Raw genomic sequence first — 12,655 nt, 5'->3', positions numbered from 1 at the left:
TAGCGATGATGTTTGTGTCTACTGGTATTGGAACAAATAAAAAAGCCTAGTAATTCTAAGAAAGAAGCAGAAGGTCATCCCTATTAATCCCAAATAGTTCAAGACTGGTGATAGTGAACAAAAGAGCATTTAAAAGGACAGGCTTCACAGTAAGGGGCAGCTCCTGTGTGGGAAGGAAGCCTTGCCCTCCATCCCCCAGCTCCCTCCCTGCAGCAGCACAGAGGCTGCTGCAGTGGGAACACTGTGCAGAGCTTACACTGCAGAAAGGGAAAAAGAGACAGGTCAAAGGACAGCTCAGCAGCTGCTCCCCTATGCCAGTAAATGCGGAACTGCACGCCCATACTGAGTGTTCCATAGGTTTCACTGGGATGGAGCAACTGGTGAGACCACACTGTTCCTTGCAATGTCCCTGATGCTGCAGCACCTGGCAGCTGAACAGTTATCTTCTGTGTGTGCAGAAAACTGCCCTGAACCATCTCCTATCAAAACCATGGAGCAGCACAGGTGAGGCCAGAGCTCAGCACATGGGATGAATAGCATAAGAGCAGAACAGAGGAATGCAGAGGATCACTGAGATTTGCAGGGCAACAGCTCCATTGCTAAATAGGATCCTGGTGCTACATTTTAGTTTTCAGCTTCAACAAAATTAAGCAGCACCCAAGAATCTGTTGCACAGATTCAACCAACGTTCAATATGAATAATAAGCAACACAGGTATCAATCTCAGTATCAATTCAGGTTCAGTTGACTCAAGAGGAAAAGAACAGTCCTAAAATCATTCCACAGCAGGCTCAGTCTACAAATCCTCATTCCCTGTACTGCTGAAGAGGTGGCGCCATGTGATGCCAATTGCTGTTACCCAGGAGTGATTGTAAAAGGAGATAATTTTGCTGCCCTTCTTCTGTTCCTCTAGGTGCAATGAGGCATATAGAGAGCAGCATGAATCCTAAGGCTCTGCCCACATTACCTGGTAGAGCAGTGCACACAAGAGCATTTGTAGTCTAAAGCAAGTCTTCTCTGCACCACCAAATACACATTTAAAATGAGCTCTGCTTCAATCCTTACAACCAGACTAGAGCTAGGGTGATTGACAACTGGAGAATGTAGCTTGGTGGAATTTCACCTAGAAGGATCTAGGCCATATATTCGTACAGCCACCTCATGATGCAAATCAAGTAGCCTAAACAGGGACAAGAGGGACATCCCTTCCCTTGTGTCAGCATAAAACACACATGTGGTGATGCAGAAAACCAGACTTAGGGGATGAATGTGGTTTAAAGGAAGCCTCTTCAGACCTCTTGGGCTGGGGTAGATTACAGCCCCAGTCTAGCTCATAGTACAACTGGATGAAGACAAAACAGGAGTGAGAAACAACAGGGCACTGAGAAGATGGGTCACCACTGCTTTTCTAGCAGTCTTTAAGCTTATAGCCTTAGAAGGCTTTGTGAAAACATTAAATGCAATTACCAGGGAGGGTGAGAGATGAGAGAACCTGTTCAGACAGCCTCACTAAAAGACCTACTGAAATAAAGCTGTTGTTGCATTACTTAGATTCACTACAAGTACTTAGAAAATACTTACAATCGGGTTTTAAAATTAAAACCTACTAGGTCAGAGTTTCAGTGTGTGCCCACTCAAAACCAATGCCACTATCCTAAGAAATAGTACAGAGACATTTTGCCTGCATGGCTCTGGGTCCCACTCTGAATGACAAACATCCCTAGTTTCTCGGCTTTGAAACCTTAAGAAATCTAAAGAGGAACATCTTTCAGCTTTGCAGGGAAAGCAATCCTCATCTCTGATTTTGATTGCCTGTCTCAAAGATACCTGCGTAAGTGGGATGGAAAGGAAAGCTCTTCATGGCATTAGTAAAACAACAGCTTTCAATTACTGCAAGATTCCTTCACATCCTAAAGTGCTGCTGCTTCTACAGGATGTTGACACTTTACACAAGGCATTTACTTCACTCAGGCCCTTCTGAGCTGACTGGGACTTTTCAGTACGGTTTTCCTCTCCTTAGAACAGCAGTAACAGTGATAAGCTGCAGCTGCCCAAAGGGAACAAGGCTGACAGGAAGCAACAGGGTCTCTCATTAACCCTGGCGATGTTATTTCAGGGGTGGGAGGTGAAGAGATGCCCACGCTTTCAGGCACATAAACGCTTTGTTCAGGATTGCAAAAAAAGCTTCCAGCTAAATAAAGGTCGAGGACAACCGCTTTAACACAACTATGCCAATCAACTTAGACAAGCTGTGAGAAAAAGTGATCCATACTCACAGTGGGGAAGACTATGTTAGCAAAAGGAGGAAGGGATAAAATCATCCCTTTCCTTTGCAAAGCTTTCCCACAGTCTGAAGTTTGCTGTGGCTGTTTCAGAACTGAAGAAAAGGGCAGTCTACAGTCTGGTGGAATTACCTCCTCCTATTGCTTTGCTTTATAATAAAGCAGATAATATTCTTTATAAAAAAAAAAAAAAGTTACTTTCTGCATCATTTGCTTCTGAAGTCTTATGCAATGAGTGGTAGCAAAGGAGATCCAGTGAGCATATAGAGGTACCTTACCTGAATAATGGCAAGTGTTGGCTCAAGCTGAGGGTTTTGTCTCTTAAGAGAGGCCAAGGATTTCTTTGCATTCTCGGTGATTTTGCTGCAACACAATAACAAGCAAACCTTAAACAAAATAAACCTTCCTAATATTAGTCAGCAGAAACTTACGTTAGTCAGCAATATAACATAAATGCTTAGGCACACACGCTTTTAATCGCTAAAATTATGGTTGGATATAAACTCTGAGGGCTGGTATTCAGCACACAGAGAATTTTTTTTTTTCCCCCAGCTATTTGCGTCACTGCTCTGACATGCCCAAAACATTATAGCTAGACTGCTAATTCATGAGAAGGCTCGTCCAGCCCCACCACAGGAATTGCACCAGGGAACCACCACCCTGCACTCTCAGCTCAGGTGGGCATTTTGTTTCCATACCCTCGGCCGGATACAGAGGCTTTTACATCTGGGGCTGGCAGAGCTTAACACCAGCCCCAAGAGCAGCAGACCATCCACTTTCATGGATGCCATTCAAAACCTCCGGCAGAAGGGAGACAGAGGAGCTCTGTTTGCCACACTGCTTCTTGGAAAAACTGGTGACAGCCAGGCACTGGGAATGCTTTCTGGAAAAAAAATTCTGGGTAAGTGGCTGTTGGCTCTCATCTGTTACCTTCTGCACATGCAGACAACACTTAAACAGCAGAGGAAGAGACCCCCTGAAATATGTCTGTGTGTTTGTTCCCCACAGCAAGCAAGACAGACGGAGGAAAACACAGCCTAGAGTGGATTTTTGACATCTCGTACCGTGCCCCTTGCAGAAGTCAGTGACCAATTCACGCCGTGGCAAACCATCCCGGCCAAGGTTGAATCGGGGAGGCGAGGGCGAGGAGGGACACGTTTTTCCAGGAACCCCTCTGCGCACAGCCTCACCTGAACCACCACCACAAAACGGCTGCTCCGCTCGCTCTCAAAACGCCCCAAAACCAGAAGCCACGGCAAAATAAAAACCAACCCAACCCAGTGGTTCCGGGGGAAGGGGGGCATTTCACTACGACGGCCAGCCCCCTCCACCCCCCCCCGAAAACCCAACCCGACGCACCCGGTCAGGCAGCATCCCCCAAGATCCCCTTCACCCCTCCCTCCCTCCCTCCCTCCCTCCATGCCCACACCATCACCCCCGGTTGCATCAGCCGGCGCTGCCTCCCCACGTGCGCCTCTTACCGGGCGGCCGCCGCCGCTCCGCCACCCCCGGTGTGCCGCCCGCACAGCCCGCGGATCGGCGGCAGCGCGGCGGTGAGCGCCGGGGCCAGGCAGCGCCGCAGCGCCGCGCTCCTCATCCCTCCGCAGCGCTCCGGCACCGGCGGCTGCAGCGGCGGCGACGGCGGCGGGGCCGGGACGGGGAGCGGGACGAGGGGGCGGGCGGAGCTGGAGCACCGCCTTGCCCTCTCGCCCCGCTGCTCCCCGCCCCGGGGCTCGGCGGCTTTCGCTTCCGCTTCTTTGCAACGAAAAAAAAACAAAAAAACCAAATCACCACCGATTCACCTCCAAACATCAGCTCCGACGGGCGGAACCCATCGCCTTCCTCCCTCGCCCTCCGCAAAGAACAGCACCCAAAGTTTTTGCATACTCAACGTTTATTAAAAATAGTATGAAATGGTCCCTGGGAGAAGTTACAATGCTAGTAGAAGTCCCTTTTTCTGTTTGTTGTTGTTTTTTTTTTTTACCCCTCCCTCCCAACTCCACTGATTGCATGAGATGCGAGTTAAACATTCCCCTAAGCCGTTTAAACCAATCTAGACGTGCGCGCACAGATTTACCTTCTATCCATATTTACAATACTTTACAAGCTATATTAAATAAATACGGGCTCTGCTACACCTCGGCATCTTAAATATGTACAACATTATTCCTCAGTCAGATTTTACTAGATACGGGTCCTATCACAGTGGATGTGCTGACTGTAACAAGTATCCCTGTGGTATGAGCTAGCAAGTACCATGACCAACCAGCCCTCAAAATAACAATTTATAGCCAATGCAAGATTTGTGTGGTAAATAATTTAATCCATTCTAATAAATTCAAGTCCTCAAATCTTAGTCGACAAGTAGTTAGCTGTACATTGAATTTCAGGTTTTCCTCATGGTGACCAATGTAGTAGTCAGCTGTTCCAAAAGTACAGTGCTCTGTAGCTTAGGGGAGTGATAAGTGGTTAGTAAAAATAATATTTTGATGAAACTCCTTTGTTTACTGATATGTTTAACTCGGTACTGGCTTTATCCATGTAAGCTGAAGAATTTAAGCACCAAAAAAGAACAACAGTCACACAAAATGATCAGTGTAGACGTATTCAGGCTTTCCTTTAAGTACAATGTTTTCAAGTAACAGAATCCAAAGCTGTGCAACAAAGATGACAAAGGGGAGTAAGTGTGCATCATACTGGAAAGCCTGTCTTTGCTCTAAATGGCAGCATTTATTCTATACATTATTTGCAAAATAATGGAATGTATTCTCATTTTTTAAGCTACTATTATTGTACACAAATTGGATTAGAGTTAGCCCTGGCTGATTTAGCAAACACACCTTTTACCTCTGCCTGTGAGGAAGGCTCATTTCCTACTACAGGAGATGCATGCCCTGGGGACAGCTGCTTGTCACTCAACCACCAGTGTCACTGAACCATGCTATGGGCCAAACATGCCCCATGTTTTCAGGGCATGTATTTCACCCAAGTACCTGGTCAAGCCTCATTCTCTCTCAGGGTTACTGACACACTGGGACTTGAACAAACACCCAAGTAGGTCACACCTACTTTGCACTCTCTCACACAACAGCTTTCAAATGCTGGGTGCTGAGCTACAAGATACTCAAATATCCCTTGTGTGTCACAAACACCACCATCACTGGAGGTTCTAAAACTGGTCTAGTCCTCTTCATAAGCAGTGGAGCTCCCCTTCTATTGCCAGAACCACTCCTCAGACAAGGACTATGTCACATGCACAGGTTCTCATAAAAAGCTACCACTACTTGTCTTCTGCCTACTATAAGTTCCAGGAAGTAGAAGACGCTATCAAGCACTAGGACCAGATTTTGTTTAAAATGTAAGAAGCTTGTTCTAAAGTAATGTAGCATATGTATTGGTCCCACACACTTGGAATCTGTCTGACGAAAAGTAATGTGCAAAAAAGTATGTGCCATTATGTACGTTGTCTGTTGGTGTAATTACCAGAACCCTGCCCAGTCACAGGAGCAGCTACTCAGCTAAATGCTCCTATATGTAGGCAGAGTAATCACACAGGTATTCTGGAGGCAGAACACCGGAAACCAACCGGAAAGTCCAAATACTAAGGTTTCCATGTGATAAAATGCTTTAAGAATCAAATGGTATCAGACCTGGTTTGATGGTAAGAATGAGGGAGTTATGACACCTAACAAGGGAAGAGATGCAAAGATCCAATAGGAGATGAGAAGTCCACCTGCGCTATGGAGAGGGAACTCCAGACAGTGCACATATGGCCTTTTTCATGTTCAGGATTCTAAACCATTTTAAAAAAGATACATTTCACATCTATTTACAATATTATTGTGATACAATGCCTGATTGTGTAATATTGTGGAAATACATAATGCCAGTACTGATTGTCCTAGTATATACTCTGTCATGATAAGGCAGTACAGCTAGAAATTACTGAAAGCATCAAGCAAAGCTACTTGAACTGAGACACTGAAATTTTTCCCTTAAAGACTGTACAATATTCTGCTGATTAGGAGATGGTACCCTCCACAGGTAGTCATTCAGCTTATCCGAATCACTATATGCAGTCAGATATGGGGTAAGCGCGTGTTTGCTGCTGGCAGACTTTGCAGGAGTACATGAGACAGTTTTGCCGCAGAGCGTTTCAGAAGGAGCAGAGTCTGCATTACGCAGTTTAGGATCTGATTTCCTTGTTTGGTTCTGAGAAGTCTCCAAATCAGATCCCTCATCTTCAGACTTTATTTCAACATAGTCATCATCATCCCCTTCTCCTTCTTCAGTATCTTTGAAATTCGAAAAGTAGTTCTGAGTGGCCATCTGTGCTGTCAGAGGGGAGGCCCCGTTCACTCTCAGGACTTTTTGAGAATCCTGCAGAATCATATCTGAACAGCTTTCAGGAATCTGCTTTCTCATCTCCGGCCCTGTACACGCTGAAGCAATAGCAGGGCTTTGATGACTGTTGAATCGGAAGTTCCTGTTTGAATGGAGCTTTTTCTTGTCAATTTCATTAGTGTATACAATTGACTCTCCAGACCTGCTGACCACAATTGAGGAGGATGACTGTGACCTGCTGTATGCCTGTGGTTTTACACTGCTTACTCTCCTCCCAAGCGAATTATAGATGTGATCTTGATGCAAGTTCTCTTTGTTCGGTTGGCTTATAATGGCACTCCACCTCTGCGCTGGGACATGCAAACGGTTGGAAATCTGAAGGGAAGGCACCGAGCCAGCTGACAGCAACTGCTTCGAATTACTTTTTGTACAAGCTTCTGTATACGAGTTCTTGGACTTTGGGTCTTGGGATTCAGACCACGGAGAGAAGTCGGCCAGCTCGCCGTTACTGTACGTAGAATGCAAAAGCCAATCTTCTGCTCTTGGGCATTCACTGGCAGGCTGGGAACGGGGAGGTGATGTGGCCACGGGCGTGGAAAACCTCCCAGCTGGTGTCTCCTGAGGAGTGGCCCAGGCTTCCTTTTGCACCTTAGGAGTACTGTCTCTGAAAACAATTTGGTCATAAAGCTGGGAATATTCAGCTATTCTGGCACCTAGAAAAGAGAGAGAATTAATTTAGCAGAGACAAGGAATCCACTCCAATTAATAAGTGAAAATTTAAAAATCTTAAAACGCTTAGTATCAGTCAAGAGAAGATCTTTCAGTTGTGTCAATATATTCGGCCTCAACAAAGTAACACAAAACAATGGAGGCCAAAAGACCCTTTGCATCACATTTCAATACACTGTATTGAGAAAAGGAAACATAAAATATCTTGCTATAGTGAGTAGTCATGCAGGACACAATGCAGCCCATGGTTCCAATAATATGCTGCTTGTTTCATAATAAAATGGAAAATAACATTCTAAAAATGGCCTGGTAAATAAGATATTTAGGGACTTTTATACATATCACAAGAAGGCAAGAATGACACTCTAGTGCATGAAGTCTGTTGGCTTCATGTTTTCAATTTGTTTCAATTGACCATGGACAAAAATAGTTCCAGAGCTCTTGCATATCTATGACTTTGCACATTGACAGAACAAGACCACCACCTCTTCTTATCTTATTACCTAATTCCTTATGCTTATGGGTGTGATTGTGGATGGTATCCAAGCAAACATACCTGACTTGTTAGATGGTGAACCAACTTGAAAATAAACCAATTTAGTCAAACTCTGAAGATCACACTATTAAAGGAAATAACTGTTTTTCTGTAGAGGCCAACAGTTCTTTGGGCATGATTTCTATTTCCAGCCTCAGTTTAATTGCTCTTTCCTGACACCACCCTGCTATTTCTTCCCAAAGTTATCAAGCAATGACAAGAAATGAGATATAAGGGACTATTCATGTTAAAGAAGTCCCAGAAAACTCATCTCAGTGGTAACAGAGGAAATACAACACTGATACTTAACAAACAAGGTGGGGAAAATTCACAATCTTCCAGTTCAGAACACAAAGTTCACTGAAAGTTACTCAAGAAATGTACCCATATAGAAACGTTTTTAACATACCAATAGCAGGCCCCCCTTGTTTCTTCTCCTCCAGAATAGCAGCAAGATCTTTGTGTTTCAGTTTCTGTTGTCTGTTAGCTGGCTGTTCCTGCTCTGGACTCTTAACTTTCAAGAGTTGGTTAGCCTTCTTAATTTTTTGACTGTATTGCCTTGCCATCATAAAAACTCTGTTCTTCGTTTTATCCACAACAGCCAAGTCATTTTCCATGCTTTCTGCATGCACATTGGACAGAACGTTATTGGCAGGTTCATATGGACTGTCTACAAGAGGCATCTCACTGGAGAAGGAAGATCTGTTCAGACTCATAAAAGAGTTCTTGCATGGTGTAGTGTCTTCAAGCCTGAGATTAGCCTCACTAATGGTGGCAGCCCTGGGCTTCACAGTTTTAGGGAAAATAGGAGTTTCTGGCAGAGAGAGAGTAGACAGTGAGTACTCTACATCTTTACTCAGTTCAGGTGTACTACCAGCATGCAGCCTCTCCTGCATATCATCTTTACAGACAGGAAAGGCTGCAAGGACACGGTCTCTTGTCTTTTCCTCATTTTTCTTGATATAGTTCTCCAGGTCATTCCAAATCTCATCTACTTCCTCTGAGAGTTTATCTGCTGCAGATTTATGGGACAGAGAATCAGAGTTGGAGGAGCTATCTACTAAGCTCAAATAGTCATTGTCAACAGGAACACGATGGTAAGGACTTTCATCTTCACTGAACTGGAGACTCTCTTCAGAAACAAAATGTTGTAGATTGTCACAATACACAAGGTCTTTTTCCAAAAAACTTCTCCTTTTAGAGGTTTTTAAGGGGTCACATTTAAAATTCAATAGTGGTGTTTCTGGAAGCACTATGGTGTCATAGATGTTGTCTTCAACAATCCTGAGCTCATCCGCACTTGAAGTAGGTGCTTCTTTACTGAGTAGTATCTCCTCCCTACTAACAGAAGCGAAGGCCCTGTTTTGATTTGCTGTCCTCTTCTTGGAGGGTGAATCTAAGCTGCTTTTGTTTTCAGCCTCATAGAGAGAGTCTCTAGCAGATCTCTGGGGACCACGGTGTGCCTCCTCCCTTCTTGTCAGACCCATCAGCTTTAAGTCTTCATAGCTTATATTATCATAAACGTGTTCAATATCATCGATAGTCAACTCCTCTGAAGATTCGGGATATGCATTCCTATTGCTCACTTCTGCTATCTTCCCTTCCCTTCGAGAACCACGCTCCACTATTTTGCACCTTGTGCTGGCTGGACACGTGTTACTTTCACCAGCACTACTGGCCCGTCTGACAATTTTGTGACGAGTGGGGCTGGAAGTCTCGTTTTGATGCACTACACCTAAATGCCAGCTGCATGGACGCCCAGAAGAACCCCTCCTTTCTCCATCGACAGCTGAACTTGCATTGGATGTAGACAGTGATGGTACAAACATTTGATAATCATCTTCATCATCTTCATTCTCATAAGGTGGGCGCCGGCTTGGAAACAATGCCTGCCTGATCTGATGGTCCGTCCAGATATTTCTGACAGAGGTACTTCCTCCCAGGATATTCATGATTAGCGAGTTGCTCTGGGTTGTGCTGAATTGTCTAGGAGACTGTGACTGTCTAGCTGTGCAGGAGAATGGAAGGTCAGTATTCAACTGGGTTGACTCTTCATCTGAGGGGTTCTTGGAGCTCTGTGAAGATTTCAAATTTGCAGGTAACATTAGCACATCGCTGCAATAATACAGCAATTCCCTCCATTCACAGAACTGTCATAGCACTAGTGGGTCCTGCAGCATAGAATCATGTGGAGATGGACAGGGCAAGCAGGCTCCTCAACAGAGAACCAGGGAGCCAAGGTGGCAGTGCCAGACTACATTGTCTTCTAATCCTTCCCATGGCTCAGAGTTCACTCTTGGCATTTAATAACATCTTACTTCAAATACAAGACAGTAGCTTATGTTAATGCATGAGTAATTAAAGGCAAATTTGTTTGGCAGGGGTTAGATTAAACCTTTTATGCTAACTCTGCAGTTTCACAGTTGGATTAAGCTAATCTGACTTTGGGCTTGTGCCAAAAGTCCTGTTCTCCTCCCTTTCCCCTTGCCTATAACCCTAGCAGAAAGAAATCTTATGTTCTTTAGCATATACCACTGAAAATTTCTTTTTCTTTTCAGAGTAAGTTTTCATCCAGATCCAATTTATAGCAAGGCCACATGCTTACTAATTCCAACATGATGCTGCAGAGATTGCTGGCCAGAGGTTGGGAGAGAGAGGAAAAGATAATTTTAATGCTGATTGGTTTGGTTAGTTGCTTGTTTCCTCCCCCCCCCCCAATAGCCTTTCATCATAGAGATGAATATTTCAATTATTTGAATACTAATACATCATTACATAAACAGAAAATGGCATACTTAGGTAAAGCAGATTTCTTTGGCATATATATGATGCATAGAAAAATACAAGTAAAAATAATAATTACATACCTGCATTTCACACTTGTTGACATTAAGACTTCTCCGTTTTTCAACATTTTCAGCAGCTTGACTATTAAGTCTTTTTCTTCCCCCTTTTGATTTTTGCAGTGAGTTTTGCTGTACTCCCTATGATTTTAAAGAAAAAAGGAAGGGGAGGGGTAATAAAATCTACAGTTCTTTGTACAGTCTTGATCACAGGAATTATTAGTAGCTAGAACACATCAGGGATCAATACTGGGAGATTAACAAACTCATGAATCATAAGAGTACTGCCACAGGAACGATTCAGAGCCTAGAATATCTGTGAAAGTATTGTTGTCACATCTAGTATTAAACACTAAGCTACTAGTATACACTTTTATGGTGGTACTCTTTTGGGCTTACTCATTCTTTTGTACTTACTTGTCAGCAAGAGGGAGAAGTCCAAGACACTGCACTACATTCATACCAGATACTATTTTGAGAAATATTCATAATGAAAATAGTGTAATTTCAAAGAGGAAATGCACAGTAAGCTTCAAAAGATTTCAATAATTGGTTTGGTATAATTCACAAAATAAATGGACCGCACAAGGATATAACCTCAATCTCAACTAAACAAAATAAACTGAAAATCTAGATAATTTAATACAGGTCCATTTCAAAGCTGGGGTTTTAGTCTTTCAAAGGTACTACATATGTGTGGAAACATCATACAGAGTGGGAAAAACTACCATTGGTGCAGTAGTAACAGATAAAGACTCTCATTTTCAGAAATCCTACTCAAAACTGCATGATAAAGTTCACACATTCCTACCTACTGCCAGGAGCTCATAAATCAAGAAACATCACATCACCTGCAGCAGTGCCTAAGTCTTAATATTCAAGTCCTTGCTTTGGAGACCTGAAGGCACTGTCTCTACATGTGATCTAAAAAGGTTTCTTTCATGGCATCAGCCAAAGAAGCAAGGAAAAGCCAGTTGTGTGCAACAGGTAAAAGCAATAGCTTTCTGATAGAGCTAAGTTTGAGGACTGTAAAGGACTAAGTAAAATCTCATTCAAGCCATGGGAATTTCTCCCTCTGTATAGTGGCTACTTCTACATCTTCTCTGTTAAATGCAAGATAGTATTGTGTGAAGTCTAAATAAAAATATATCTGAGAAAGCTGTAAACACTTGCAACGCGTTCTTTCCTCATGGCTGTTTTACAGATAACTTTAATCCCTCTTCCATCCTCCCTAGGAAAAAAATAATTTTATTTTTTCTCCTCTTTTTTCCTACCTCTTCAGACTCTTCTTCATCATCAGCATCAATCTGTTCTGTAGCAGAAGTCTGAAGATTTTCATCCTGGTCGCTGCTGTAGGCTGGTTCAATAGACTCTTGAAACTGGCTTTCCAGCCCACTGGATTCCAATGAAACCTTTTTCCTAGAATTCAGCAGGGCTTCACTTGATCCTAGTTTGGTGGCTTGAGATAATAGAGCCCCCTCAATACCAATCCGCTTTAAAAAAAAAAAAAAATCCACAAAACTTTGATTAGAAGTTTATAGAGATTCTGTATTTTAGTAGGACACTTTTACATTAGACTTACAGGCAATGTTTAAGCTACATTGAGTTAGCTGCACTGAAATGAGATTTATAAAGACATAAGTACAACAATCAGTATGTTCCCATATAATATTTTGAACTGAAAGAATATATGCAAATCCCCACTTCCCCCACCTCCCAAAATGTGACCTTCAGTATTATGGCATGTCAATGAAGTTATATCTAATGTACCCTGTTTATAAAACTTCCACACCCCCCCACTTTAAATTCCATCCTAAATAAAACCCTAAGACCCAATATTCAATGTGAGACTTTCCAACTGCACTGGTAGCTTCATTACAAATTCTTATAGGAAATGTAAAAATTAGAAATGCTCATTTCTA

The 12,655-nt window shown here is 43.2% G+C and overlaps 1 protein-coding gene across 1 annotated transcript in view; it reads right to left on the bottom strand.

Annotated features, from left to right (window-relative positions):
- Nucleotides 1-4,158: 4,158 nt before the first annotated feature.
- The window catches only part of PLEKHG1 (pleckstrin homology and RhoGEF domain containing G1), a 133,451-nt gene continuing 124,954 nt past the window's right edge, over nucleotides 4,159-12,655 (bottom strand). The window contains exons 17-20 of the mRNA XM_027891171.1: nucleotides 12,008-12,226; nucleotides 10,758-10,874; nucleotides 8,300-9,965; nucleotides 4,159-7,339 (exon numbers count right to left, since the gene is read on the bottom strand). Of these exons, the coding sequence (XP_027746972.1) occupies nucleotides 6,237-7,339; nucleotides 8,300-9,965; nucleotides 10,758-10,874; nucleotides 12,008-12,226 (3,105 nt within the window). The 3' untranslated portion in view covers nucleotides 4,159-6,236. The remainder of the gene's footprint in view (nucleotides 7,340-8,299; nucleotides 9,966-10,757; nucleotides 10,875-12,007; nucleotides 12,227-12,655) is intronic.

The sequence above is a fragment of the Empidonax traillii genome, unplaced genomic scaffold (assembly GCF_003031625.1).
Source record: "Empidonax traillii isolate 1590-97213 ecotype Southwest subspecies unplaced genomic scaffold, ASM303162v1 scaffold311:size671644, whole genome shotgun sequence".
NCBI lineage: Eukaryota > Metazoa > Chordata > Aves > Passeriformes > Tyrannidae > Empidonax > Empidonax traillii.
The sequence above is the reverse complement of the archived record's forward strand: the minus strand, read 5'-3'. Positions and strand labels throughout refer to the sequence as shown.